General features: G+C 37.1%; 1 protein-coding gene across 1 annotated transcript in view; it reads left to right on the forward strand.

The window, feature by feature from the left end:
- The window catches only part of LOC108546107 (E3 ubiquitin-protein ligase mib1), a 135,984-nt gene extending 109,512 nt beyond the window's left edge, over positions 1-26,472 (forward strand). Inside the window, exons 9-11 of the mRNA XM_017898039.1 lie at positions 25,446-25,597; positions 26,119-26,273; positions 26,357-26,472. Coding sequence (XP_017753528.1) covers positions 25,446-25,597; positions 26,119-26,273; positions 26,357-26,472 — 423 coding nt within the window. The remainder of the gene's footprint in view (positions 1-25,445; positions 25,598-26,118; positions 26,274-26,356) is intronic.
- Positions 26,473-27,805: the final 1,333 nt, after the last annotated feature.

Genomic DNA, 27,805 nt, shown 5'->3' on the forward strand with positions numbered 1-27,805 from the left:
CCCCCCCCCCCCATATATAATTTTGGAGACAGTTGAGATTTCAACGTGAAATAAAATACATCATCAAGAGTATATTTTTACGATAGTATTTTCATTGGAGTAGGTAGGACTGTTGGCAAGTGCATAATTTTTGAATTTTTTAAGTGCATACTGAACTGGGGGCTTAGTGACCACGCGAAAGTCAGCTTATTGGTATTGCTAGAATAACAATATCGCGATACTTAACAGATCGAAATAAGCTTTATTAATAGAATAACGGATTAATGTAATACAATAGGAATTATACAACGCTCTAACAACTTTCTTACAACCGATTTCTAAGACTTCTGATTTATATAACTCTGCTGACTTGAAACTGACTTTCAATACTGACTTGCTCGCATCCTCGTACCCTTATTTTAATCTTACAGGCTTTCTTTCTTGATCACTCATTTCCCACGTGACCTCGGTGGGTCAGATCCTTCAAACATAGGACGCATTCCTAAACTTTCACTCGTTTATTGCATTCGGCTCTGTCATAAACATCCCTTACATTCGATCCTCTCGCACTCTGTCACTTTCGTCCCACATCCCAAACATTCATTCAGGGCCGAATTCATTCCAATCCTACATGTATTTAGGCATGATCATCGATCAATGCCATAGACTATTGCCAATGTTCTCCACTCACAGACCAAAGTGATTAACTCCATTTTTCGAATTTGTGTTTAATTTCAGTGCCAGAACATTTAATCGATGCTTACTTTTTATATTGAAAATAAACGTTTACATTTTGTTTTGTGGAGTTAATCGATTCGGCAAATAAAACGTTCCAATGTATATTATTTTAAGGATGGCAAGAGTGAGTTGTTAAGAGGATCAAAAATATCATCATTTGCCAAAATGCTGAATATAGCAGTAAAGTATCAGATACAACAATATTTTTAGGCAAAATGAAACAGTTCTCTGTAGTGACATCCATGACAGGAATTATTTTGGTAGTAACTTTTCTGTTTATAGAGTTAAAAATATTTTCAAATATTTTCAATAAATGTAGAGGGCGTTCGAACGTTGTCATGTCATATGGAAATCTTACTTTACACACGTGCAGCTTGGAGCAAATCATTCTACAATAGATGATTTAACACCTCTCTCGTTATAACTGCTACGCGTTTGGTATCATTGTATGCGACGGTCATAAATATTCAGTCGCATTCGTTCTGCTAACAAACATTCAAATTCGAGATATCATAAATCAGAGTGTTCCTGTTACAGTGTGTAAAACATAATATGTATTGACGTTTTCGATTTGAAATGCTCTATAACTTTTAATACAAAAAGGGGAAAAAAATATTACGTATCTCATATTTTCAAAATTTATTTCTGGTAGAGGTTCAGCTTAATAGATAGCACATTGACTGTGCTTTTCCAAAGATCATCCTTTATCTTTCTTTTGCTTTTGGTTTGACAAAAAAACGTAACGAATTTAGCATTAATTTCCAGTTTAATTATTATACCTATATGCTGATCGTAATTTCAACTGACACACTTATTTTTAATTTTTTAATTTTTAACACTTAGACCAATATTCTAAACACTTTTCTAGTATTCGACTTTTAATCGAAGAATTCTTCATTTTTTGAAATTCTTATATTACGAGAATTTTATAAAAATAATACAGTAATATATTAAAATGAAATAAGCATTGGTTATCCTTTTCTGTAAAATTAAAATTAAATTCTTCAGTTAAAAACTAAAAATGCAGTAAACATTGTAAGTAAACGAAAAAGAATTTGAAATAGACTTTATCCAAAATATAAGAGAATTAAAAAAGAAAAAGGAAACAAAGAATGCTTAAATTAAACCAAGGAACTAAAAAGAAAATTCTGATACTAACGGTATAGTGAAAATAAAAAGATATTCGCGTCGATAACATATTCGGCAAGCTATAAAAATACTATACTCAACTCGCGTGCATTTTGTTTCGTTTTTGTGTTATACACAAATAATGTCTAAATTCACGTTTCCGTTGTTCCTCGAATCGACATAGCACTTTGGAAACTTGTTACGCATGGTCTATACTTTCTTCTGAATATATTACAAGCATTTCGTCTACAGAGTTTCCTACGCGGCGAAGCTTTTCCCGAGACCGTCTTAAGAATATGTGACCCACCATGCTTTCGAGTTATCTCTCGAGTATCTGCTGCATAAATCAGGACTCGAGGATTACGAAGCTAAGACTACGGAAGTAACAGGATTAACGTGCATCGTCGGCTAGAGGGTGGGTGAAATTGCAAGTTTCATTGCGTTGCACAAACTCCACAATTGGAAATGAAATAAAGAATATTTTCCATCCTATTGATTTTTGTTTTCCTTTTTTCCCTTTTCCTCTTCCTTTTCTCCATTTTTATTCCTGTTTCTCTCCGAAATTGCTTTTAACGAGTATAATCGGAGTAAAAATTTATATTTTTTGCTATTATTTATTTTCACCTGTTGAATAAGAATAGTCAGTCAATAGTCAATACATCGTTAGTATTTTGAGAGTAATTATTTATTTTTTATGGAATTTCTAACTTTTTAATTCTTACAGTTACAACTTATATAATTTCTTTAAATTTTATCAGTTTCCTTTTTTTTTTTTTGGAGATAAAGCGTGGCAGAAGTATGTTCTCAAGGATAATAAAACGTCCTTCAGAGTAGGCTCATAAATCATCTTCTAAATTGCCTACCTTATTCTCCATCTGAATAACGCCATTGTTCCATCCACGTATAGTAAATCCTATATAATTCTAGAACAAGCATAGAATCACATTCTAACGTCACTCTTATAACTATTAGTCATCTTAAGAATATTTCTCCTAAATTGGTACAAAATTCCTACGAATGTGTACTCGGGATGAGTTTGAAGGAACGAGAACGTAAAAGCATACTAAAGCGAGTAAATAATAATTAATAGTAAACGAGTCATAGAGTAACCTCTTAGGCTATCACTGTAAAATGGGCTCTAAATCAATGTTACGTGATTGGCCTAATTTTTGAGTTGGTCGTTGGTATGTAAATGGCGATAGTAAACTTTACGCGTTGCCCAGTGCAAACATAAATTTAACTCGTCCTCGTTTCTCGTAAAGCTGTTTTAATGTTTTCAGGTGATGAGATCCTCGAACAGGAGCTTGACAATCGCAGTTCCTTAACATACCGAGAGTTTAATAGAGTTCCGCTTTTTATTACGTAATTCGCTTAGACGCAAATGATTCGTACAATTAGATGTATATATCGTTATTATCTTTGAATAGATTCTTTTGATTTCAATCGATGCTGTTCTTAAACTGGTTTAGATTAGGTTAGGTCTTCGGTTTAATTTTCTACAAATTTATTGAACAAATTAAATATATATTTTAATCGTTTGAAAAAAGAAACTGATTAAAATGTATATTTGGATTAATTTCGTTATAGCTATTTGTATCAGAATATAGAATTCAGTGTTTTAACGAATATCGTACCATAATTCATAGTTATCAACTTTTAGAAAATAGGAATCCAAAAAAGTGGAGATATATTATTTTAGAAAAAGTCGATTGATTGATAGTTACATATTATGTTCCTATAGTTCTTAGATTATTCGTATATACAAAAGCATATAAAATCCCTGTGATCACGGGAGAATAAGCGGAGTTAATCAGTCGTGAGAATATAAACACGCTGTGCCTTCTTCTCTCGAACGTACTATACATTCTTCACCGAAAATTTCAATATATTCTATAGCTTGTTATTTCTCATGATTCGATACCTACAATATTCAAGTCGATCCAATGTTTAACGTAACAAAAATTAAAACGAAATTCTTTCGAATTTCATAAATTACTCAAAAACACCACCACTGCCTCGTCGACTCGAGTCTCCCATGATACGATACTTTTGGCATTCCCTAGGAACCTCGAAGAAATTTGTGGAAGTATGGCGTAGGAAGGTGTTCGCTGGTTAACAGTCTCGCCGCGTTGTTCTTGCAGTTGCAAATACTTTAATCTCGTTCACATTCTACCGCCTGCCGGTTGGCTCACCCGCCTGAGACCACTTCCGTCGCTCGCTTCCGCCTCCGCCACGGGGTTAAGAACGCTCTGGTTCCCAGCGATGGCGCCTCAGCCACGATGGAGGTAAGCCCGTAAACTCGCCTCGCTTCTTAACTAGTCGGGGAATAGCGGCGTAGCCAGAAGTGAAAGTCCTCTCGCGTGTGCGTCGCGACCTCGCGTGTACCGTTCGATCATCCTCTATATGTCGATTTGGTATTAGAGATTGACGCGAAATCGAGATAATTTATTCATCTTATCCTTGAAAATGGATGACTGATCGAGAGTTAAATGAGATCGTGGATCGTGTCTTATGTTCTGACGCTGTGAGGAATTTTGTGTTAGGCGTTTAGAGATTAGAAAGGGTGAATGTGTAGTGGGTTAGAGTAATTTTAAAACGTGTTCCGCGGGTTTTGCCACGATTTTGTTTTGACCTGTTTGGAAGGATTATGTTTTCTTTGGGACGATGTTCATATCTATAAATGAATTTTTGTTAATACGAAATCAATGTTACGATATCGTTTATAGGTTTATGTTCAATCTTGGTGTGAGAATAATTGTAACAAATGACAAGAGTAATTTGTTGTTGAAGACTTATACGAATTGATATTTTTGTAGGAATAAACGTCAGATTAAGAATAGGGGTAAAATCAGTGGATATGTTTAAATAAACTAAAAGCTGATTAACACTAGATTTACGGAACTCGTCAATTTGACGGAAGGGTTGCTTCAATTATACGATGGTAACAGATTTAGTTAACCTATATTACGACTGTTAATATAATATATAATTGTTTGTAAATTAAACTAATCGTTAAAAAAAAGGCACGTGGATTCCTTTACCAGACAATTTGACAGGTGTCCTTAGAAATAGGTACACAGATAGCGTCTGTAAACCTAGTGTTAAACACTAGGTATTTTTAATCGTATCGTGAATAAATTATGTCATCGTTGCTTAATACTCCTAGTTGCATCCTAAAAGAACTTAATTCTCCCATGTTACCTATTATTATTTATTTTATGTTCACATATTCTTGTTATAACATCTGTACTTCCTATATCGATTTAATTATCCATCGATTAAATTTAAAAAATACGCGTATGAACGTTCAAAATAGATATTAATAAAAATAATTAATAAAAATATTAATAAAATACAAATAAATCTGAGTCTGGAAAATAAAGCGAAAATATTACATATTCGTTTTAATTCGTTATTAATTAACTCACTACTTTGTTCAATTCAAAAATCCAAACGTGTAAGTCCTTTAAAAGTTAAAATTCTATTATATGAGTTACCCAGCATCCCATTTATTTTCATTTCGAAGATAACCCGTTATTCCGTGATAACAAATATCCCGTAGCATTACTCGGGGGATAGCACCGCGTATACCTTACTTTATGTTAATATCCGGAATAAGATTTAATTCGGATCTATGGTCATTGGCGTTGTGGCGTTGCTCGTGCACTGTTTCGGTGAGAAGTGGATTACGTTGGTTTGGACTCGTACCAAGAAACGCACGGACATGTAAATCGCATCTATAAGCTGTAGGGATCGAAGCATCCATAGTACCGAGATTCATCTTGGATATGTGCCCTGTCCTAAACTGTCGCGTAAATTGTGATCTCGATTATAGGGATTCATCTGAGATTGTACGTCTGACGTATTTCACGATGTTCAGTTTCGACCTAGCGAAATCTTGATCGGTTTACATAGGTCACTTATTACAACTCCGTAGGGCTTAAATTTTTGTGTAATTTAAATAAATGCTAATAATTATCATGTAACGGTTCTTTGCAAAACAGTAACAGAGAATAATAAAAGAGCTGTCCATCTATATTTTCAAAATAGTTTCAAGAGAATTTCTAAAACTTAAGCTTCCACGATACACTGGTTTTGAAATTTACTTTTATTACACTTTGAAGGTAAAAATATTTATATGAATAAAGAAATCAAGTTTATTGGCGGTCATTGAATACTAGCCAAATAATACTAATCATATACACAGAGGATTAATACTAGAACTACCGATCTTTAATGCGTACATAACTATAATCTATAACGTGCACAGAGTATAGTAATTTCAGCGGTACGATGAATATGAGTGAATATATTGATTACAGTTCTTTCTTAATACATGTAGTATTAAAGTTGTTCAATGCTCAATTAGTGAACCTTATGGTAAATTAATATGCGTATCTAATTAATTAAACACGAATCAATGTTTAACTGTAATACAAAGAAGTACGCATGACGGTCGTATTTATTGCTTTTGCGTCTAATTGTTTCAAATTTTCATCACCTTCTCATTACTTGTACTGAAATTTACAAGTTCTCCTTCGCAAAATAAATCATTGAAATCTCGTAATAGCACAGCTAGCTACAAACTAAAATCTCTCCGCACGACCCAAAGAAACGCATTCTATTTGTCACTCCATTCACCACGACTGTTCGCCGGCAGGCCGAAAATTAATTCGTACAGGTAGAATCGGCGTTACCATGGCCGTGGTGGTAAGCAACCGGAAGCAATGAAACTTCTGTATCCGACGTTCATTCTTTTCCCTTCCTCCTCTCCGCCTCGCGGGGGCTCGCGAGTCGTCGAGCGCCCCTGGCCCGGGTCGAGGCTCCATTTTCCAAGACCCCTCCATTCGTGACGCTCGAGAGAATAATTTAGAGAGCACTTTGGTGGCGGCAACTCCACCCAGCGAGGAGCATCCACCCATCCAAAGCAGCACACCCGTCCAGTGAGCCACGCCGACCGAAGATATCTTTCCGCTCGCTTTTCCACCTTCTTCCTCTGGTCTCAGTTCGACCGCTTTATGAATTGTCTGGCTCGAAGTTATGGTCGGTCCAGGAACCCGTAAACTGCCGGCAGCATCGCCGCGAATCAGCCGGTGCTCGGCTGTCGGTGACGTACGCGGAGAAGACATCCTTGCAAGGAATCTTCGGCAGACTTCCGGTCGCCTTACCTCCTACCGCCATCTACTTCGTTTTCCTTCGCTTTCCAGCTGTCGTCATGCGTCTTTGTTCCTTCTGATCCAGGTTTTCGATTTAGTTCTTTTTTTTTTGGTCATTTTTCACGCCTATAAAACGATTTTTGCGACGAGTGATATGCTTCTGTGAGATTCAGTCCTAGGGATTATAGATGAAATATTTGTCGATATATTAATGGCGTTTCTTGATAATCAGAAGGTATCGATGCTGTTAATATATATTTTTCATATAATTTCTTTAGTATACCGTAGAAGATAATGTATTAAATTAAACAAAATTACGGAATAATTCTGTAAATGGGGTATTAAAGTATGTTATAGTAATTTATAAATGTACATTAAAGTTTGCTATACTGTAGAAAATAAAGAAGATTGATGTTTACGGTGGACGTTAAAAATATTAATGCGTACACTGCCATTTTTATTCCTTGCTATTTTAAATAAATAGTAATTATTCAACGCGAGAAATGTATATATGAAAGAAAGTAAACTTTGCCAGGTTTTTGGATATTTAAACTATTCTGAATAAGCATTCTGAAAATACGGAAATAATTTTGTTAAGAATTACGAGCAGTGCAGTGAAGTTGTTATTACTCCGTAACCCATAGATTTCATCGTTGTAAGAATTTCCTTGATCGATGATATTGTTCGCGAATATATCAACGTTACATTAGGGGAAACGTTTTCGAGGTTCCATAGTTTCTTTCGCATTCTCGACGGCGCCAGTTCCCAGCGTGTGTAAAGGAGTCCACCCACTTGGTACTCGAGCGAAATGGTTCTCGATCGGTTTCTGACTTATATTTCACATGGTGCCACCTCGAATGGCTTACAGATCCGTTCCAAACAATCTCATTGCTTTTCACTCTCCTCGCTCGATTTATAGAGCGCCATTGTTTCGGAAGGATCTAGTAGCGGCCTATAAGCATATATCTTGCACGCTACCAAGAACTGCGACAGAGTTCTGCGCTCCTTTCGAGTACACTTATCCCCAAATGTGCAGCGAATGGACGTTCGAATATCGATGTAAGAATGTGACGAATGTTATGGGCGAAGGATAGAAAGCCTTATCCCTTTTGAAATTACTATTTTATTTTTATTCTTATTATCTAGCGGAAAAAGAATAATCAAATGTGTTTTCGGAGAAATTGTCGATGTTGGGATAACGAAGATAGATTTTGAAATTTGGTTATTTTAGATGTATTTTTACAGGTAATTGACGAGGATTGGAATTAGTAAGGGCTCGAGGCAAAATTAAATAATTAAGATTTAATAAGGTAGAAAAATGATAAGAAGATAAAAAATATTAATATAATTATAAAAATAAACCATGCAAGAATGAAATAATAAATAAATCACGAAGTAGATACATTAAAATGAAAGATTGTATTCAATATACGTGAAAGATTTGTTACAATCCGAGTATACAAATTTAAAAGCTGGCCTTTACTTCTGGTATAATCAAAATGAATACAGTATGAAAGGAATAATACCCCATAATTCCTCCCAAAAAGAATTCGTTATTATGTTAATTAAATCTCATACTAAAACCCATTCCGCACTTTCCATTTTGCCCTCGAATTAATGAGAGAAAAATCTGGAACTTTCATAACCAACTCGCAGATTACCATGATAAGAAATATATTAAATTAAACGTAGTTTCATATTTTTTAATGCGATCTATATGATAAGTTAAATTAATTTTCTCTATCCATATAAGATTACTTACCTGACTTTAAGAGATTAGTTCTTTCAGGTGTGGTAGTTAAAGCAAACTCTTTAGAGCTTTCTTTTTAAGCCGTAATTCCCTCTTCTCAAACAGTTGGAAAACGAGTAGCAAAATTGCATTGTAAAAATGAGTTACTAAAAATAATTACTTTTTATCAAAAATAAATGTTTCGAAATATAATTTGAACATAATATTTAATCCCATATATATTTAGATAAGCAAATAATCGAAATTAATAACAGGGAAAAAACTAACTGTCAAAGAATCATTTCACGAGTATCGTGATTGTCGCAATCCACTGGTTAGAAACCAGTGCCCTACAATCTTCATTTCGCCAACAAGTAGTCCCATAAATGATGACTTCCTTTCGTGACATGTCTATCGGAATAGCCATCGTATAGCACTGTTATCAGCACTTAGAGACAATATTTCACTTCGTCTCATTGTTTAACTTCGCCTCGGTTTCCGCTGCTACAATGCGCATCTCCACATTTATTCGCAAACCAGCGGAACGTATACTTTTCCCAAATGACCCAGAGTCAGGAATCTTCGCGTAGTACGTCAGAATTTCTATTTTCAAGCATTTCTCTTCATCTATCGTTAACGAGCTCCTATTATCTTTCTATTCCTTGGACTATGCATCGGTCCATGAATTAATCGATATTACAGATGGAAGGAAGCTTTCCCGCAGTCACGGTTCAGTTCTGTTTTCGGCTGGCCGTGTGGCGACACCGCACGAACGAAATTTACAATTCGAAGCGAGTGTTCCTTAAACCGTATCCATAAGCAATGGGTGATTAATGTGCCGAATTAGCTGACATGTTCGGCGACATATGCAGTTGAATAGAACGGGTACAAGGGAGAAAGGAAGAGAGAGAGAGAGAGAGGAGAGAAGAGAGAGAGAGAGGAAGAGAGAAGAGAGGAAGCGTTGGTATCGATCTGCGTGGCATCGTGCACAGACCGAAGAGAAATGGCGTTTACACGTGACAAAGATTCTCTGATGGATGATAGTGCTCGTTGCTTTGGGCGTTCCTCTGCTACTCGATGATATTTTGATGGTTTGATCGACGTTGACACGATGACGAGTTTGCCCGGTGTTCCCGACTGAGCGGCGGACCTGTGTGATACAGAAAGGACTGACAAGAGCATGCTAAACCACTACCTTGATGGATGATACCGTTGTTCGCTGTTGGCAGCGCAAACACTTGGAAGAAGATGCACCGCTGAGAATGCGACTCTACCAACTGATTTTCCAGTCCGTGGACTTGTGTTGCGAAGTTGTGGTGGAATTGCGCTGGTTCACTGTATCGCCACTGCGAATGATTAGGATTAGTACTTAGGCCATGTTGCGAGCCTTCTTCCGAAAGTATCGTAATCGAATACACTTCACGATGATATTTCCTGATAGTATTCCAGTAAGACTGGTGTTCAAAACGTTTAACATATTATATAAAGCAAAGAAAAAGGACTTATTAACTACACACAGGGGCGTACTTGCGATTTGAACTAAACGGAAATTAAATACTTCGAGATTTAAAAAGATGCCTACATTTTAAAGACGAAATATTTATTCTCTCCAGCTTCTTTTGGCTTCTCATACTTGAGAAAAATAGAAAGAGGCATTAGGTTTTGATAATTTTAGTTTCGGCGATAAAGGCTCATTCCCTGAAGGTATCGTTCAAGTTTGAAGTAAATAGGTTCATTAGAACTTGAGTTATCGTGTCAGCCATTTTCGAAAATGTGGGTTCGTTTGAAGTTTTAGATATATAGTATCGTAGATATTCGGCAACTATCAAGGAACTCTATATCTCGGCTAATGTTACGAATGTTGTGAAATAGCTTGATAGACATACTTTTCAAGGTTTAAATTTCAAGAAAATTCAAAAGAAAAGGAAAATCGATTCTTTGTCTCTCAGAGATAGATGATTCCTAATACAGAACACACTGATTGCACCGTGAGCTTCGAACAACCTAATTTCAAAAGTATGCCAGATGTATAGATCAAAACTCATTCATCGTTCGTGAAAATTAATCACCATTAAAATCTCTTGTATCTCTCTAAAGCTTTCTTCTCATAGAAACTGAACAGAGAGTGAAGCAACGAAAAGGACATTTCGTGTACTATGTCCTTGCATCGAAACGCTCAATTGAGGTATTCGAAAGGAATAAAACTAGATTACAAAGTTAGAGGAGGAATAAAAAAGACGATGTAGAGGAATAACGGAATAACAGAATGGGATGACAAAGAAAGGGGGCTCGAGAGGAACAACTTATTACAGGTTAGAATAAAGTCCTGGCTTTCTGTCGTGATATAGAACGATCCTACGAGGAGAAGAGTTGTATGGTGCCAGGGCTGAGTTAATACTAAAAGCAATAAGCAACGAGTAGTTGCGGTTTGCGGAGGGTACGGGTCAGGGTTTTCTGAAGTTATTGTTGTGACCACCGCTATTCTGCGCTCCGCTCCTATCCTCTTTTGACCCGCCTTGCTAAATTAAATTTTGTCCTGCTTGCGGAATGTTGGCGAACTTTCTCCGTACATTTCGGTGGAATTATGCAAAGGCAGTTCCTTTGCCTCCTTTGTTGCTGCTCTTGTCGTTGCTCTTGTAGTTGCTCTAGTCGTTGCTCTTGTTGTTTATCTCAGGTTGAGAGAGAAAGACAGAGAAGTGGTTATGCGATTTTTTCGAGAGTTAACAGTATCGTCACGTATCGTCAAAGCTGAGAGTGTAGGTGGATCGAAAATGTTAGACGGTACTGGCATAAATTTGCGAGGCGGCTTCTATTCTCATAGGATTCTGAGCAGATTCGGAGGAAAACGATATCGAAAATTTCTCGAAAAATGATTCTCTTCTATGAAATACCGAGTTCATTGAAATAATTTGTTCCTTTTTCCTTCTACCGACTTCTTGTATTTATTGAATAACTTTTCGTTAAATTTACCAGTAAAATTGAGAAATTTGTGTTGATTTAAGTAAACGGAAATAATGATGGTTGAAATACAGTTTTTGTAAAATGCATCGATTTTGAACATTCATTATGTATGAGGATATATGAGGTACATTTGTCATCTGACTTAAATTATTCTGCAATGAAATGTGAAAAAAATGTTACTTTATAGTCGAGATGAAATATTTTTATTTGTTAAATAATTGCGTGTATTTTGATAAACGTTACGTTCATTACAATCGTCACGTTGTTGGAGCAAGCGATTTATTTTATCGCTACGTTTTCATCCAATTATTTTTACGGTTCTGGATACGTTTCTGTTCATGGTTAAATTACAGCAGTTCACTTTGAGCCTTGCTCTAAATCTTCTTCGAGACAATTAATTTTATCCGTGTATTGAGTTTTGTAAAGAAAGCTTGCTTTTCCCAGAACGTATTTTTGCGTCGCTGCTATCTCGTCTTCGGAAGCTTGAAAGGTACCAAATCACTTCTTGCGCTTCTATTAAAATCCTTTTGAACGTTTTAATCCCGAACGGCTGTTCGTTGCGAAAGTAAACGAATCAATGGTCAAATACGTGGCTGCTTCTATCTTGTTAAAACACACGAAAAACGTTGAGTAATTAAAATTTGAATTCTCATCGTTAAAAAACTTGGAAATAACGGCATGTATCTAGGAATTTCGAAAAATAACACAAATTTGTTTTTATATACTTTCCAGAAGCCTAAAATACGAAAAGACACTCTGGTAGCCTTAAATGACTCAGTTTTTAATTGCTGTTAATTAGTGCAAACGAAAGTCTACCTTCGTTTCAACTGTGGAAGCTGTTATCTTCCAAAATTAAGGAAATAAACTAGCCAATAACAAAAACGACCTAGATCTCCAAACAACTGGACCAACCTCAATCTAGGGATACCATTACCGATAGAACGAACATATTTACCAGAACATCTGTGAAAAGACATCTCCACAGAACCATCCCCGTGTAATATTACCGTGAAGAAGGTAAAGAGTTTCCTACCCGGTCCCGTTCGAAAAGACGTTTTTTCGTTGAAAGCGTTTCTTCATTTCGCTTTATTCCCCTATACTTCTTTCATTTTACTCTGCCACGGTTTAACAGTCGGCTATATTGGATTCTCTTGAGTCCAATTTTCTTTCCTTCTTTCCTATTTTTTCCACTCCTCTTTTCCCTGTTTTCATCTTCTCTTCTTTTCGTCTTCCTCATCTTCTTCGTCTTCTTCGTCCCCTTCTTCGCTCCTTTTTAACAACGTCTTCGGTACATCGCATCTGAAGGTGAACGGGCTGTCATAAAGCGCAGACTAGGACGACGTGCTCGGAAAAAAGGATCCCATCAGGATGTTTCGATTCAGCGAATCGTATTTCGGCGGCACCTATCCTCGATGTGACGCGGCACGGCAGCCATCCTAGGAGGAACTGGGTTATCGATTCCCGCCGTAATTTTAAACGGCTGCTGCACGTGGTCAGTTCCTGACCCGACCTACGTTTTGCATCATCCCTCCTCCTTTTGTTCTTTTCTTCTTCCTTGTTCCGCTTTCTCTGGCTAATTGATTTTTCTTGCGTTGCGTTATTCTCCGCGCTCTATGGCTGGGGGGAAAGGAGGAAGAACCGTTACACAGATAGTGCCATAAAAATTTATGTCGCTGAATTAATGAGAGGATGTGAGGGAGTTACCGAGCCAGACTGGGATCTCACTCGTCGTTGAGGCAGGTGAGGATCGTGCTGGTGTGAATGAATGAAAAATTCTTGAACAGCCTTTACATCTGGGTAAATTTATTTAGCCCTTTTTTCGTGGTGTTCGTGACTTTCTGCTTTCATCGCGATTATACACTTTATCATACATAGAGTGAAGTATACGTATATATATTACTTATAAAATTATTTTCTGAAATAAAGTTATTTACGAATTCGATAAAATTATAACCGCGTTTTCCCTTTCAGATAACTTTGGTTTTGGGTGTATATACTGATATCTTGACACTAGCCAAATTTATGCTTGAGATACTTCGCCTAGTATTTGTCATTAGATTTAAGATCAATGACCCAGCTTATGAGTTATGCTATATCTGATCAGTTTAGCCGATGGCCTCAGCGCGTGTCACGTACAGAGATTAGCGTTATTAATCGGTTCTCAGAGAGCAATCAGGAAAGTCGTATTAGTAGCAGGACAAATTATAGATTAACGCGTTAAAGATTAACGTGTAACGGGTAAAAGATAAAATTGCGGTTAGTTCAAATATTTAATATTTAGTTTAATTACAAATTAATTATACTATGTATTAGTGTTATTAATTATAATAATTAATTACTTCTGGAGAATTTTTAATTCCTTATTATGCCTTGAAATTACTATCAATATTAGAGTGGTGTTTAGAAAGTACAGGGTATACTGTTTAGAGTGATCAGTTAATTTATTTTTATTATCGGAGCAATAAAATTTATTCTAATATCGACAATTTAATTTCGTCGAATTTAATTTCAATTTTGGAAATCAATTTTATGCACGACTCTGTAATTGTCGCCTCTTTTGCGCACAACTTTACAATCAGATTTCTTCATATACTAGATAAAAAAAATGGCGCTATATTTAAAACAGTAATTAAACAACAAAAATATTCAGGTGAAATGTAATTTTGTAAAAAGCTGGATGGCTCTAATTAGATCACCACATTCTGTCTAGATATAATTATTTTTCCATCTCCATGAAACTAGAATCAAAATTATTTTTGTGTCTTGAATAATTATAACAAGAAAAACAAAGAAAGGAAAAAAACCCATAAAACTGATTCATATCGTCGTATTAAAAAAAGACTTTATAAATCGTCGTTCACTGAATTCTTCATAGGAATTATACAAATGCCTCATCCGATCACTTGGAACATCAACGTCGTTTTGTTCATATACATTATACCTTTGAGTTCTTACAAAGCATCTGTAATTCTTCGAAAAGCAAATCACTCGTCGATCATTGAAGCGATTATCTATTGGTCTGGGTATCGATTTTGCGAGCTTTTGTGCTCCAGCGTTGCACGACCAACTTCATCGTGTAGAAGGGTAGAATATTTGCACGTCCGTCAGTGGTAACTTGGTAGGCTTAATCGGCTTTCAGCCGATTCGTAAAGTACACAATGAATTGCATCACAGCGCCGCTGGCCGGCCCTGTAATCCTCGTGGCGGCAATTTATATTAATTAGCCCATTCGCCCGAACCATTCGTGTTCAACATAAATTAGCGGGGCTAATGATGAATGTCAGGTATAAACGTAACATTATGCGACCACGCGCTACTGTGTACGAGTGTGGCGTCCGTACTAGCCTGGTGTGTTCGCCAGGTAGAGAAGCTCGCGTTGCCTCGATACACACGCCATGGTCATACATAACGCCTGCTCTCTTTGTGTGTGCGTACGTAGTACGTTTTGGCGTGAAATCAACGTGACACTTGCCTATCGTGATTACAGCTTGACAACACATGCAACGCGCATCCCTGATCACGATGGTACTTGTTTCAAATATTCAGGTAATTTCGTCTTTCAATTCTGTGACGTGATGCATGTAAGAAGAGAGAAATTTGAAGGAGATTCTTTGCTTAGATTTCGTTGCATATTTTTCAGATTTATTAAGGCGTTTTTTTACCCTCAGGGTGCGAAGAAGGTCATTTTTGTCAAGTCAGAAAAGAAAAATCACGAGACTTTTTAATACGAGAGATTTTCTATCTTTTTTATTCATCCTTGGTCCATATAACTACATTTTCTTCAATTGAAAAAATAAAAATCCTGGAAGTTTATAACATAATAATCACGAGCAGATTTTAAAAATGTATTTCGATGATTTGGCCCCGGCTGTTGTATTTCTTTTCGGTAGCCAATGACGTGATTTATAAGTAGGTGTCCGTCCGTCGCCTTTAGTGGGTCTGTCGCTCGTGGGCCCAATCTGCCGTGTCTGGTAGTTGTAAGTATTCTGTACTTTTGCATTTAGATATATGACTTAATCGACTGAGAGGGCGGCGATGCACGTCTAACCTATAATACAAAATAATAAAGTTGTAGCGACCATCATTCTCGCCCTCGTCACTAGATGGATTCCGCCTTCGAGGACTTTCCCGCAAGTTCTCGGAAAACTCCCAGTTCGTATATATACAACTTCCCGTCTTTCCAGTAGTATCACCAGTGTCTAAGGCAGGGCCTGCTAACCAAGCCTTACCGATGAGTCCGCTAGCAGGCCCGGGACGAAACGCATCCCTTCCTTTTCCTATCGTCCCTTCTAGCTACGTCAACCATGAGGATACCAGCGACGAGCCGTCTTTAAACGACGGTGGGGGAGGACCCTCACAAAGTCTTTAGAATGATCGAAAATTAAAGTAAGAGTTACGCTATAAACACGTCCTCTGGAACGGAAGAACTGTCATATCAGACTGTACTTGCACACGATCAGTGATCTAGGCAGGATTCCAAGCAAAAGTCGTCATTCTCTTCCCTCGTCCCTGACTCCTTCCTCAGACCACTCAATTGATCCTCTATATCGCAGTCACGATAAGCCAGCAACGGGAAAGCGTAGCGAATATGTGATAAATTCACAGGTCGACGAAAATCGGCGGGGAATCGAATAACCAGTCCCGGCACGGGTGGCGTAACGAGTCGGAGCGACTCCTGTTCTTAGCTCTGGGCCGAACGCGATGCAGAAGGGGTGGATTTTGCACCCATTGCACTTGTGCTTCACCGTAGGCGTCGAGCCCGCTACACGACCCGCATACCGTCGTCCCAGCCGGCGTCTTTGTGAGCCACCTATAGTCTGGTTGATCCCGTTCCAGCTAGGTGCATCGGGCCAAAGGGAGGAAGCTCGAGTCGGCGTGCTGAAAAGTAGGAACTGGAAACGGGCGGGTAGGGTTCGTTGCAATCAAGCGCGGACGCGGACTTCGGGGATGCTCCTCCGTTTTCTCACGGTCTGCATTATCTTCTAGGAACTGTGTGTTGCCTCTCGAACTTGTCCTCTCTCTTTATCTCTATCTCTGTCTGTCTCTACGGAGACGAGGCCAGACGAGGTAACGAAGGAGGCGGAAGACTGTCCTCGTTCTTCCCTTCTTTCCCTCTATTCTATCTCTCTCCTCCTTCTCTGATCTTCTTGTCAGTTCTCTCTCTCTCTCTCTCTTTCTCTCCTTCGTCTCTCTCTTTTTCTTTCTTTCTCCCTTTCTTCCTTGGCCCGCCTTCATCCGTCCTTTCAGCGTGGCCCTGTATCTTGGCTGAAATCACTATTGATCGCCTCTGTAAAATAGCGGTTGAGCTTAGCCGATGTACGGTGCCGGATTATTCCTGGATTTCCTCGGTCGCGTGTGTGCGCGCGTGTGCCGCGTTAGGATTGATAAGAATCATGGTAGAAAGGAGGTTTTAAGTTTGAACCGAGGGATAAGTATTCTCCTGGCTTACCGTTAGCGATGCCTGTTTGCCCGGACCTGCAATTGGAGCTCTGCTTCGACTTTAGAGGATTTTCCGCGATTGCAATAATGATAATTATGTTTATTGTACGTGGGGGATCTCGTGTTTGAAAGGGAAAAGTTGAAATCCTTTGCTTCCGGTCTTTGTTGAAGGATTACTTTCTGGGATGCCGTGAGATTGGGATTCATTTTCTCGGAATTATTACAAATTTCATGTCCTCGGAGAAATGTTTGGGAACGAAGTATTGCGACGATTTTCGCACGCGTCTCTTTAGCATCATATACGTCATATAGTTGTATGTATATGTGTTTGACCATATTATTTTTCTATAGTGTGGACGAACGTGGACCTTTGCACGTAGTTTTGTCGAGTACACTAACTGCAATCAAATGAAATGCACTTTTTGTTTCTGCCTTTGCTTCACACATTTTTCTATATTTTCTATTTCTTTATACGTACGATGTTACGGTATTCTTTAATTTTCCTGTCTTTTTATACTTCTAACTGTTACTATATAATTAATTACAACGATGTTCCAGTATAAACACACAATTTGGCGAAATTGCGGTTTATCGACTTTGAACGAATTAGTACTAATTACAATATTTAAAATGATAAATTAGTAATGAGTTACATAGCTTATTTATACATGATTTATTTGTAAATCATTTTTATGTACAATCTGCTTTATGTTTCGAGCCATAACTTTACCTTTATAGTAGTATAGATCATGTTTATGGTGGTAGATTTTTTGATAAAATTTTTCCATCTGTTGGTTTCCTAATAAATTTGATGAATTGTATCCTTCTTTCCCTCTATTCTATCTCTCTCCTCCTTCTCTGATCTTCTTGTCAGTTCTCCCTCTCTCTCTCTTTCTCTCCTTCGCCTCTCTCGTTTTCTTTCTTTCTCCCTTTCTTCCTTGGCCCGCCTTCATCCGTCCTTTCAGCGTGGCCCTGTATCTTGGCTGAAATCACTATTGATCGCCTCTGTAAAATAGCGGTTGAGCTTAGCCGATGTACGGTATTATTTTTCTATAGTGTGGACGAACGTGGACCTTTGCACGTAGTTTTGTCGAGTACACTAACTGCAATCAAATGAAATGCACTTTTTGTTTCTGCCTTTGCTTCACACATTTTTCTATATTTTCTATTTCTTTATACGTACGATGTTACGGTATTCTTTAATTTTCCTGTCTTTTTATACTTCTAACTGTTACTATATAATTAATTACAACGATGTTCCAGTATAAACACACAATTTGGCGAAATTGCGGTTTATCGACTTTGAACGAATTAGTACTAATTACAATATTTAAAATGATAAATTAGTAATGAGTTACATAGCTTATTTATACATGATTTATTTGTAAATCATTTTTATGTACAATCTGCTTTATGTTTCGAGCCATAACTTTACCTTTATAGTAGTATAGATCATGTTTATGGTGGTAGATTTTTTGATAAAATTTTTCCATCTGTTGGTTTCCTAATAAATTTGATGAATTGTAAAGATAACGGAAAAAGTCATAAGATTATAATTAGGTAAATTTACGTATATAGAAGTTACGTGAAAAATCTGTATGTATAGTTCTTGGAGACAAAAGTCGTTTGTTTTGAAATTCATCTTGGCCACGAATTTCACGTGAAATAATATTTGTCGGGAAATATAATTTTTCCCTAATAATCCAAAGTAATTTTTCGTCCCTCACTGAAGCAAATACCACATTCACATGTAACCATTCGGTATTAAACTAATCGTAAAATATAATTTTGGAAACAAACCGGGACGATAGTTACAAAACAATTCAAAGTATATTAAATTTTTTTATTTTGCGTTTAAATTATTTTATTTATTTCTCACATATTACTGCTTTTCATCACCATATTTTACTGGTAATAAATAGTACAATTTATATCCATCATTGATGTATATATTCACATTAAATTCTGCAATTAAGAGTCACGATTTATTTTCAACCCCCTTTAATATACTCAAGGCAATTTTTTCTTATAAATGAAGAAAAATTTCAAAAAGACTATAAAAAGTTAATCGGCTAAAGTTTTCAAGTGCTGTAGACATCCTAATGTTCAACCATACCAGGAGACCAGAGTTTGCCTAGCGTCTTGGTAACATCTTAAAGCCCTCATTAACGCAGCTCGTCACCTTCGATGGGTAAACGGGGTGAGGGAGAATTAGCCACGTCAATATTTGCGGTGCAATCAAGCCGCTTCGACTCGGCATGTCCCCGTCGTTTCGCTTCCTGGTGGCCTTCGACACTGGCTCTGATTGTAATCCACACTTCTGTGACTGGGTTGCGCTGTGTTGTTGCTGTTGTCTTTTCTCATTTTCTCCACTCGTTTAGTCGATACGTATACACCGACATGCTGAGACTCGTGACGTCTCTGTATCGGTTCATGTCGTCCGCTCCTGGTTCAATCAGACATTTTCTCCCGACGACGTGTTTCTTCTCGCTGAACGCGTTAAAACGGCTAGTTAGCCTAACCAAACTTCTACGTTGACCTGTCCAGATACAATTTTCTCCACGTCGTGTTATGGTTGTTTGTTTGGGAAGCGTAGGCTAATATTACGTTCATATTTTAATCGAGGTATGGCTAATTGAGATTTAGGTATATTTAACGAGGATTAAAAAGTTGTTTTGAGACATTAAAAATGCAATGGCCAAGTTTAAAGTTCGAGCATTTTGGATGGTGTTTTGGACGCTGCGATAATATAGTGTTTGCATTAATTTGATATTGCGCATGTTTGTAGAATTATATGTAGAATCCAAAAGTCACATTTCTTATTAACGTAATTAATAAATGTGAACATTGATGTTGCATTTGATTAAAGTGTCATGTTTTAACAACAGTATATATTATTCTGTTATTTATTTTACACTTTCAACAGGATTCACTAGGAATGGAATTTACACTGGCCAGTAAGAATAACAGAAAATAGAGGGAAACCGTTACAGAACCGAAATAGAACCATTTCAGAACTGACATAGAAATAGAATCGATGTAGTAACAAGCTATGGAACCGTAACTCCAATCGATATTGACCAAAACCTTTTTCACTCGCAGCACCGTAAAGATGCTTAGTAACAGTTTGTTTGAATCTTTATACGACACTTATATTAACAGTTATATTTGGAACCACAACCCCTGTTGATTACTCAATCCGTATTATTATTCTCGAAGCTAGAGCCAAACTCGCGTATCACATTTTTTTGAAATTTTCGATATTTCCGTGACCATCCGTGTTTTCAGATTTGGTTTCCAAAACACTTGGACTTTCGGAAATGCAGGAACTCGACTTCAGTTCGCAACCCTCCACGACTCTTACTTCGAACCGAAATCCAGAGTTCGATATAAAGGGCAATCCGAACGAGGTAACTGGGACAAAGCTTGGAAATCAGTTATCCGAGGGAGAAAATACGACTAGCTTAATAGGCGATAGGGAGTACCGATAAAACCAGTCACCCGAAATCATTTGTACTTCTTATACCTGGCAAATCGTTTGGCGTTTGTGACCGATAAGGAAGAATCCAGGGGCTAGAGGGGTTAGCAAGACCGATCAGGACGCGCAAGATGGTCAGTTAAATGGGAGGGAGGCGGAGCGAGGCCTGAGGGAAATCGATAAAAGGAATGGCGGAATTAAGCTTTTTTCCAAAGCTGCACGTGCAAAAGCCGCTGCACGTAGGGATACGAATCGCGTGTCGTTTGGTAAACGAGGGCGAAACGGTTGGAAGAGCAGGTGGCTCGTGATGGCGAAAGGGTTGCGCCACGCTACCAGTGAAAGGAACGACGTGGAACGAGAATAGGGAGGGCGTACGAACGCGTGACACTGTCACAAATTGAAAGTATCCAGACGAGCTGCAGCCATTTCCTAGACTTCCTACGGATTCTTAGGGACCTCGTTGCAATGCGATTGCAAAATTTTTCATGAAAATCGATGGTTTCGATCTTTAATCCGTGTGGGTGTCACGTCTCATTTTAGTTTTTGCTCTTCATTGTGAAACTAGATACATATTTTTCAAATAGCTAAGATTTTATCCAACTTTACTTAATACCATAACCTTAAATCCTGATGCATTTTATCATCTACATCTACTGAGACTATAGTCAAAAATGACAAAGTAACAAATATTTATTTACCTATTTATTTGCCATGTCACTTGTTTTCAGTCGTTCTGATACATTCAGACCTATCTTTATGCCACTTACCAAAATTCGGCACGCACTTTCCGAAAGACACAATAATTCTCGAATTCTGATCAATTTCACGCATCGTCCATTTCGAGTTTTCAAAGACAGCTATCTACTTCTAGATAAATATCTGCGAAACAGGTAAATTGAATAGAAGGAAAGATATTACGATGTGGATTAAAATCGGTGTTATAGAAGGACCAGGCGACCAGTTGTCACCAGCAGGTCGCGTATACGCGACAGTTAGCCCGGCCGTGTCCTTCACGCTCGTTAATTCGATCGCGATCCGTTGATTGCAGTTCATGGGAGCAGAAACGAAGCTGACCGAAGTAACGGCTGGCCTGCATCGTGCGCCAGTCAGTACTCGTAGCTCGATAAGGCTGGTGAGAATAATGGCCAGGGATCGTGCAATCAGGTAAATAAAACAGGGTCCCGTGGCTGTCTTGCAACCTTTGGACTATTCCTATTCGCCTCCACGCCACTCTCAACTTCCACCCACCGCTCATTCTCCTTCCACCAAATATCGACTTTCACCTTGATCTCTAGTATTCCCGGACCCATCGATCGCTTCTTTTTCATTCTTGGTTCCCATTCTCTGTCCCGTGCTAGCTCTCTGCCTCATCCCTCAGGCTTGGCCTCCTTCTCTACCACCCTCACCTAGTGGCGTGACGCATGGCCAGCATTTATAGCGCGAGATAGCGCCGCCGGTTCTCGACAGCGCCGGCAGATTTATCCTCCACGGTTATTGGAGTTATACAAAGGATTTTTCCAACTGATCCCATAAAGTATCTGTGCCTGATGCCCTATTATTTACGCAGTCGGCTCGGATGCTACCGGCCCGCCGCCAGCCATCGGAGGCCTGAATATTTCTCGAGTGCCACTATGGATCTTTAGATAGTGGTCGACCCGCTTCCGATGACCCAGCCAACGGTGATGGAATGTTTATAAGGCTGGTAGCGGACAATTTAATCGTTTGGCGAATTACCTGTACCGATACCTCCCGCGATTCTGTTGTATTAGGCTAATTTAGCATACCGTGTGACTTTGATTTGTTCGTGTCACTTGAATTTACGAATTTTATTTTATTTTATATTTCGTTTTTTCTCCCTTTTCTCTCTTTTTTTTTTATTGCAACGTTACTATAATTGCAAGCGTAAGATTGTGTTTATTATAATTAGAAGTTTCTAGTTTTTGACACTGTGTACTTTGAACGATTTTTTATTCGATTAAATAATGACTCTGGTATACTCAGTGGGAAACTTTTTGAAAGCATGTGTCTTATTTGTGAGAAGAGGAAATGATAAATATCTATGAATTTATTTACACAACAACCTTATCTACGTTATTATTTTCATTAGTGAAAATAAACTGGAATAAGAAATTGTGAATTATTAATGTCTCTATAGCAATGCAGGTAGAGGCAAAGGGATAATTATCGAACAAATTTTAATTATGTGCTTTTCCTCGCGTTATTAAAAATCTTTACCATTAATAATAAATAATATTCTTTATGATTCAAAATTTTCAGTAATTAATCTTACTACAAAAATTACACGCTTTTCAAAATAAAAAGAAAATCCTGTCTATTTTTGCAATCCACAGAAGCTTTCAACTAACATGTCTAGTCTCCCAGATGTTTTACTATACGTATTTGGAGCTATTGTATTTCTAAATTCATTGGCTCATAAATTGTATAACTCCCGTAAATTCAGAAATTTTAAATTCATAAATATGTCGTATCGTTCATTTTGTTGTGTATTGTTTGCGAACATTTCAGCTCGTGCGCACCACGTCGGAAGTATTGTCGCATGTCACGTCGTCTCATGTCACGTCGTCTCATGGAGTTGACTCTTTGTTTCTACGTTTGTTGGCACTGTCGGTCGCACATAACGAACTCTGTGGTTTGCTAGTAACGAATGACCGCTGTTTCCGTTCGTTTAATCGGCAATTTAGGATTGTTGGAACCGTTGATCGAAAACAAGTTAGTGATTTACTTTGTTGCGAACTCTGTTGGAATAGTGTATGACTGTAGTACTAATCTTTTGATATATTGGTTCTTCTCTTCCCCTTCTCTTTTTTTTTTTCTTTAAGTGAAAAACGAATTGAACTCATGTGATAATGATATATTCAATGATGTTAAATATACATTTAAATATATTTTGTATATTCAATTTTGCAAGGATCAGTAATAGTCAAATGGATTATTTATTCGCATCTTTGTCTACAATATCGTGTGAGACTCGTGGTAAGCAACTCGGGCCAAACACGAGTATTAATTCTTTACACTCGAAAGATGACTGTCAGTCACCATTTAATCAGATTCTAAAGATCGACGTTAATTAATATGTCAAATTTAAAATTACCTAACGATGTGTGGAATGTGGAAGAAAAATAATTCTACGTCTTAATTTGCATATGATTTCTCATTTACCATTTTAAAGATGTCGTTGACTCTATGACAGAAAGTCTTCGAATTACTATTTTTATGTAACGAAAAAGTCGTCGAGTGCAAAGGGTTAAGTACGAGAGTCATAGTTTGTAGATAAGACCCAACGTAACGATATGGGCCAGGCTCGTGGTTAATTTTCGCTGATGTCTTTCTCAATTGCGTGTTATTTTTCGTCACGTAGTACGTATTGGTTCGACGTGTAACCAATTTTACTGTTAATTATGTTACTCGCCATCAAAACTTCAATCGTAGAGCAAGGGGTTAACCATTACGTTGAATGTCATGTGTAAGATGTACACAATTGTGAAGATATTTATGGAACAATAATTCTATAAAAAAAGATTTTGTCTTCATTTTTCAAGCAATGTACATACATGTAGAATGTTATCCTAAATATTTGTTATATAATATGTTTTAATTTTTAATTTTCTATGGTCAATTTGAACTTGCGGCATATGTTACCCCAAGTTACAAGGTTCGAAGTTTAGAGTTTTGATATTCTAAGAATCTGGATATGTCATGAAGGTTTTTAAACTATTATTTAAATAGTTTTTCCATATATTATTTGTAGATATATTTTTTTACAATTATAATGAACTGTTCAAATTGAAGGAATTCGTTGAAAATGAAAGTGGAATTTATGTATGTGTTAAAAAATTATAAAAATAATAAATAATGTGTTTTTAAATGTAATTTCTTCTTCTTTTTTCAAATAACGATTTTATGGATCCATTTTTACGTGTTATGAATGTTGAATTTTTAAAGTGCGGATAAAAGTTTCTGTTTTTTGAAAGCATTTTGTTGTTAAATGGTGAATAATACACAGAACGAAAAAAATCGGTATATGCCGAAGCACGAAGAAAGATTTCCGCTTTACATTGAACTTTACTTTCCACTTTGCATTGAAAGTACTGAATACATACATGGCAGAGAAAAACGTACTTCCTTCTTGTTCTTGTTGAATAAAAGGAACATTCCTTTTGAAAATATAAATATAATACAGAGTTCTGTTTTTGAAATTGCCTCTTGTTGCAAGGGTAAAGAAAATATACTACAGAAAATTTCTGCATGTCATTTATACCTGTTCTTAATATTTCAAAAATAGTATTTTTCGTCAACATGTAAATGGTCTGTTTGGAGAGAAAATTTCTTTAATTCGTTACCATGTAATATTGACATAGATTGCATTTTAGATACGATGTTATTAAAAGTTTCAAGTTCGATTTTTATTTTTATCCATAAATTTGAGGACTTGCAAATATAGGTTATGTATAATGTTACATCGAAACATTAAATGATCGATATCACAAAAATTTTCAAAGACAGAGCTATTACAATTTTGAGAAAAAGAATACATTTCTTCCAAAAATTTCCTTCTTTTCAATATTTTCAATCATCATTTTCTTTCACGAATTTTCCACGTTTTTGCAATTTTAAAGACAATACGCACCCTCTTGAAACTACCCTACTTCCAAAATTCGGAAGCACCATACTGCTCCGAAACACGGGTATTCTGTTCGAATAAAACACCTTCTATTTTAGCAAGAAAAGACACGCGACCCTTTGTCCGTGGTAATCGATTCCTAATGAAAAAACGTGCACGACACCCTGTAAAAGAAAGTTGTTCCTTCGTTTCCAGGACTCCGAAGGTGACACTCCCCTTCACGATGCGATCTCTAAGAAACGAGATGACATGTTGGCTCTGTTGTTGGACCATGCCGCAGACATCACCCTCACGAACAACAATGGCTTCAACGCTCTGCACCACGCTGCTCTTCGTGGAAACCCAAGGTGAGTAGCTCGCGTTTTCGATGCTGACGCTTTTGTCCGCGATACCGTGCGCCACGTTGAATGCTTCTGTCGGCGGTAGAATTTAACCGTCCAAGCCGTGCGCCACCGAGAACAGAACGATAAAGGACTTCGCCCTAAACAGGCTGACAATTAAGAATAGCCGGCCTTATTCCTATAGCTGATGGATCAAGACGTTCTCTCTATCTTTTCGCCATTCTGTGACAATGGCCGCTGTCTTATTGTTTGAGGATGCTCGGGGTTAGAACAGTGACCCTTTGCCTTAACAAATGATCTAATACAGTGGTGTCAAAGTTACACAGGAACATGGATCATGATTTTTATCATTTTTTTCAAAATTTAACTAGCAAAAGAGTGTTCGAGAAAAAGAAAAAGTCATTTATGTATATTGGAAAGCTTAAGTTGTATATACTTATGTAATGAATTTACATTAATTGAAAACTGCAAAACTTTTTTTTAAGATTCTTTTCTATCATTTTGGTAAAATCAATTTTAATCTTTAGTCCGTGGACCATATTCTGTGTCCTTGTGGGCCTCATTGCGAAACCCCTGGGTCTCATTGCGAAGCCCCTGGGCCTCATTCCGAGGCCTTGTGGGTCACATTTCGAGATTTTGCGAGTCCTATTTCGAGATCTTCTGAGTCCTATTTCGAGATCTTGTGAGTCCTATTTTGAGATCTTGTGAGTCCTATTTCGAGATCTTGTGAGTCCTATTTCGTGATCTTGTGGGTCACATTTCAAGCTCTTGTGAGTCCTATTTCGAGATCTTGTGGGTCACATTTCGAGTTCTTGTGGATCCTATTTCGAGATCTTGTGAGTCCTATTTCGAGACCTTGTGAGTCCTATTTCGAGACCTAGTGAATCCTGTTTCGAGACCTAGTGAATCCTATTTCGAGACCTAGTGAATCCTGTTTCGAGACCTAGTGAGTCCTATTTCGAGATCTTGTGGGTCACATTTCGAGTTCTTGTGGATCCTATTTCGAGATCTTGTGAGTCCTATTTCGAGATCTTGTTGAGTCCTATTTCGAGATCTTGTTGAGTCCTATTTCGAGATTTTGTGAGTCCTATTTGGAGATCTTGTGAGTCCTATTTCGAGATCTTAAGTATCCTATTCTGAAGTCTTAGGGACTATGTCTGAAACACCACTGATTTAGTGTATACTATAAGTTGCTCAGAGAATGGAATACAGGAATTGGCAATACTCTTTTCCCATTTTCAATACTTCTAGTATAATGCACTCGAAAAATTTGTGGACATAATAATAAGCTTCTAATATTTAGAGGAAATGTGTAGATCTCATTAATGCGATTATTTTCATATATTATTATAATTCAATTACAAGTGCATAATTTTTTCTCTTTATTAATATATATATATTGATCTATTTGCTTGTGGGTACATCATAGTAATTTGAACTCAAAATAAATCTCACATCATTGAGACACTTCATCCATTTGCATTCCATTGGCGTCATTACAGCGATATTATTAATTTATAATTTGTTATTTGGTTTTATTTTCACCACCGAGAATGCAAAAATGATTCATACTATTTGTAAAAGAATTTACAAATGTTTTTACCTTTTTTCTTTTCATTTTAAAATGTTTTCTATTGCAAAAGTCTATCGATCTCCACAATGGACTGAATAAAAAAATTCTTGGAATGCAAAGGTTTAAAATAGTTGACTAGGCACTTGTAGTATTGTAATGATAGAGATAGATACATTGAAGGAGCAAAGGAAGAATGAAGAGCAAGGTAAGTGAGATTTATTTATTGAATACCAATTCTCTAATTCGAATGAATTTAATTTGAACTAAATTAAATGAAGTAAAATATAATTTCCAAATTCTCCTTGAAATTACAGAAGCTCTCCTTTCATTCGTCTATTTTCTTTTCTTTCTCATATATTCGGTCCTTTGATCTTGTATAACCGCAGTATGTTTCCTCTTATAGCGTGATGTATTTCATTTCCATTTCCTCATTTACACTCGAAATTTCAGTCTCACCGAATTATCTGTAATTATTCTTCGCTCTATCAGCGAGCCATATGAAATTTCCAAATGCTGTCTCATAAATAACCTCTAAGTTGTGTCCATTTTATCAGCTATATCAAAGGATCGATTAAACGTAAAATTTCCACTGATGAATCGTAATTGTACCATAGCACGAGGAGTGTAATCATCCCTGATCC

Source organism: Eufriesea mexicana, unplaced genomic scaffold (assembly GCF_001483705.2).
Source record: "Eufriesea mexicana isolate 0111107269 unplaced genomic scaffold, ASM148370v2 scaffold616, whole genome shotgun sequence".
NCBI lineage: Eukaryota > Metazoa > Arthropoda > Insecta > Hymenoptera > Apidae > Eufriesea > Eufriesea mexicana.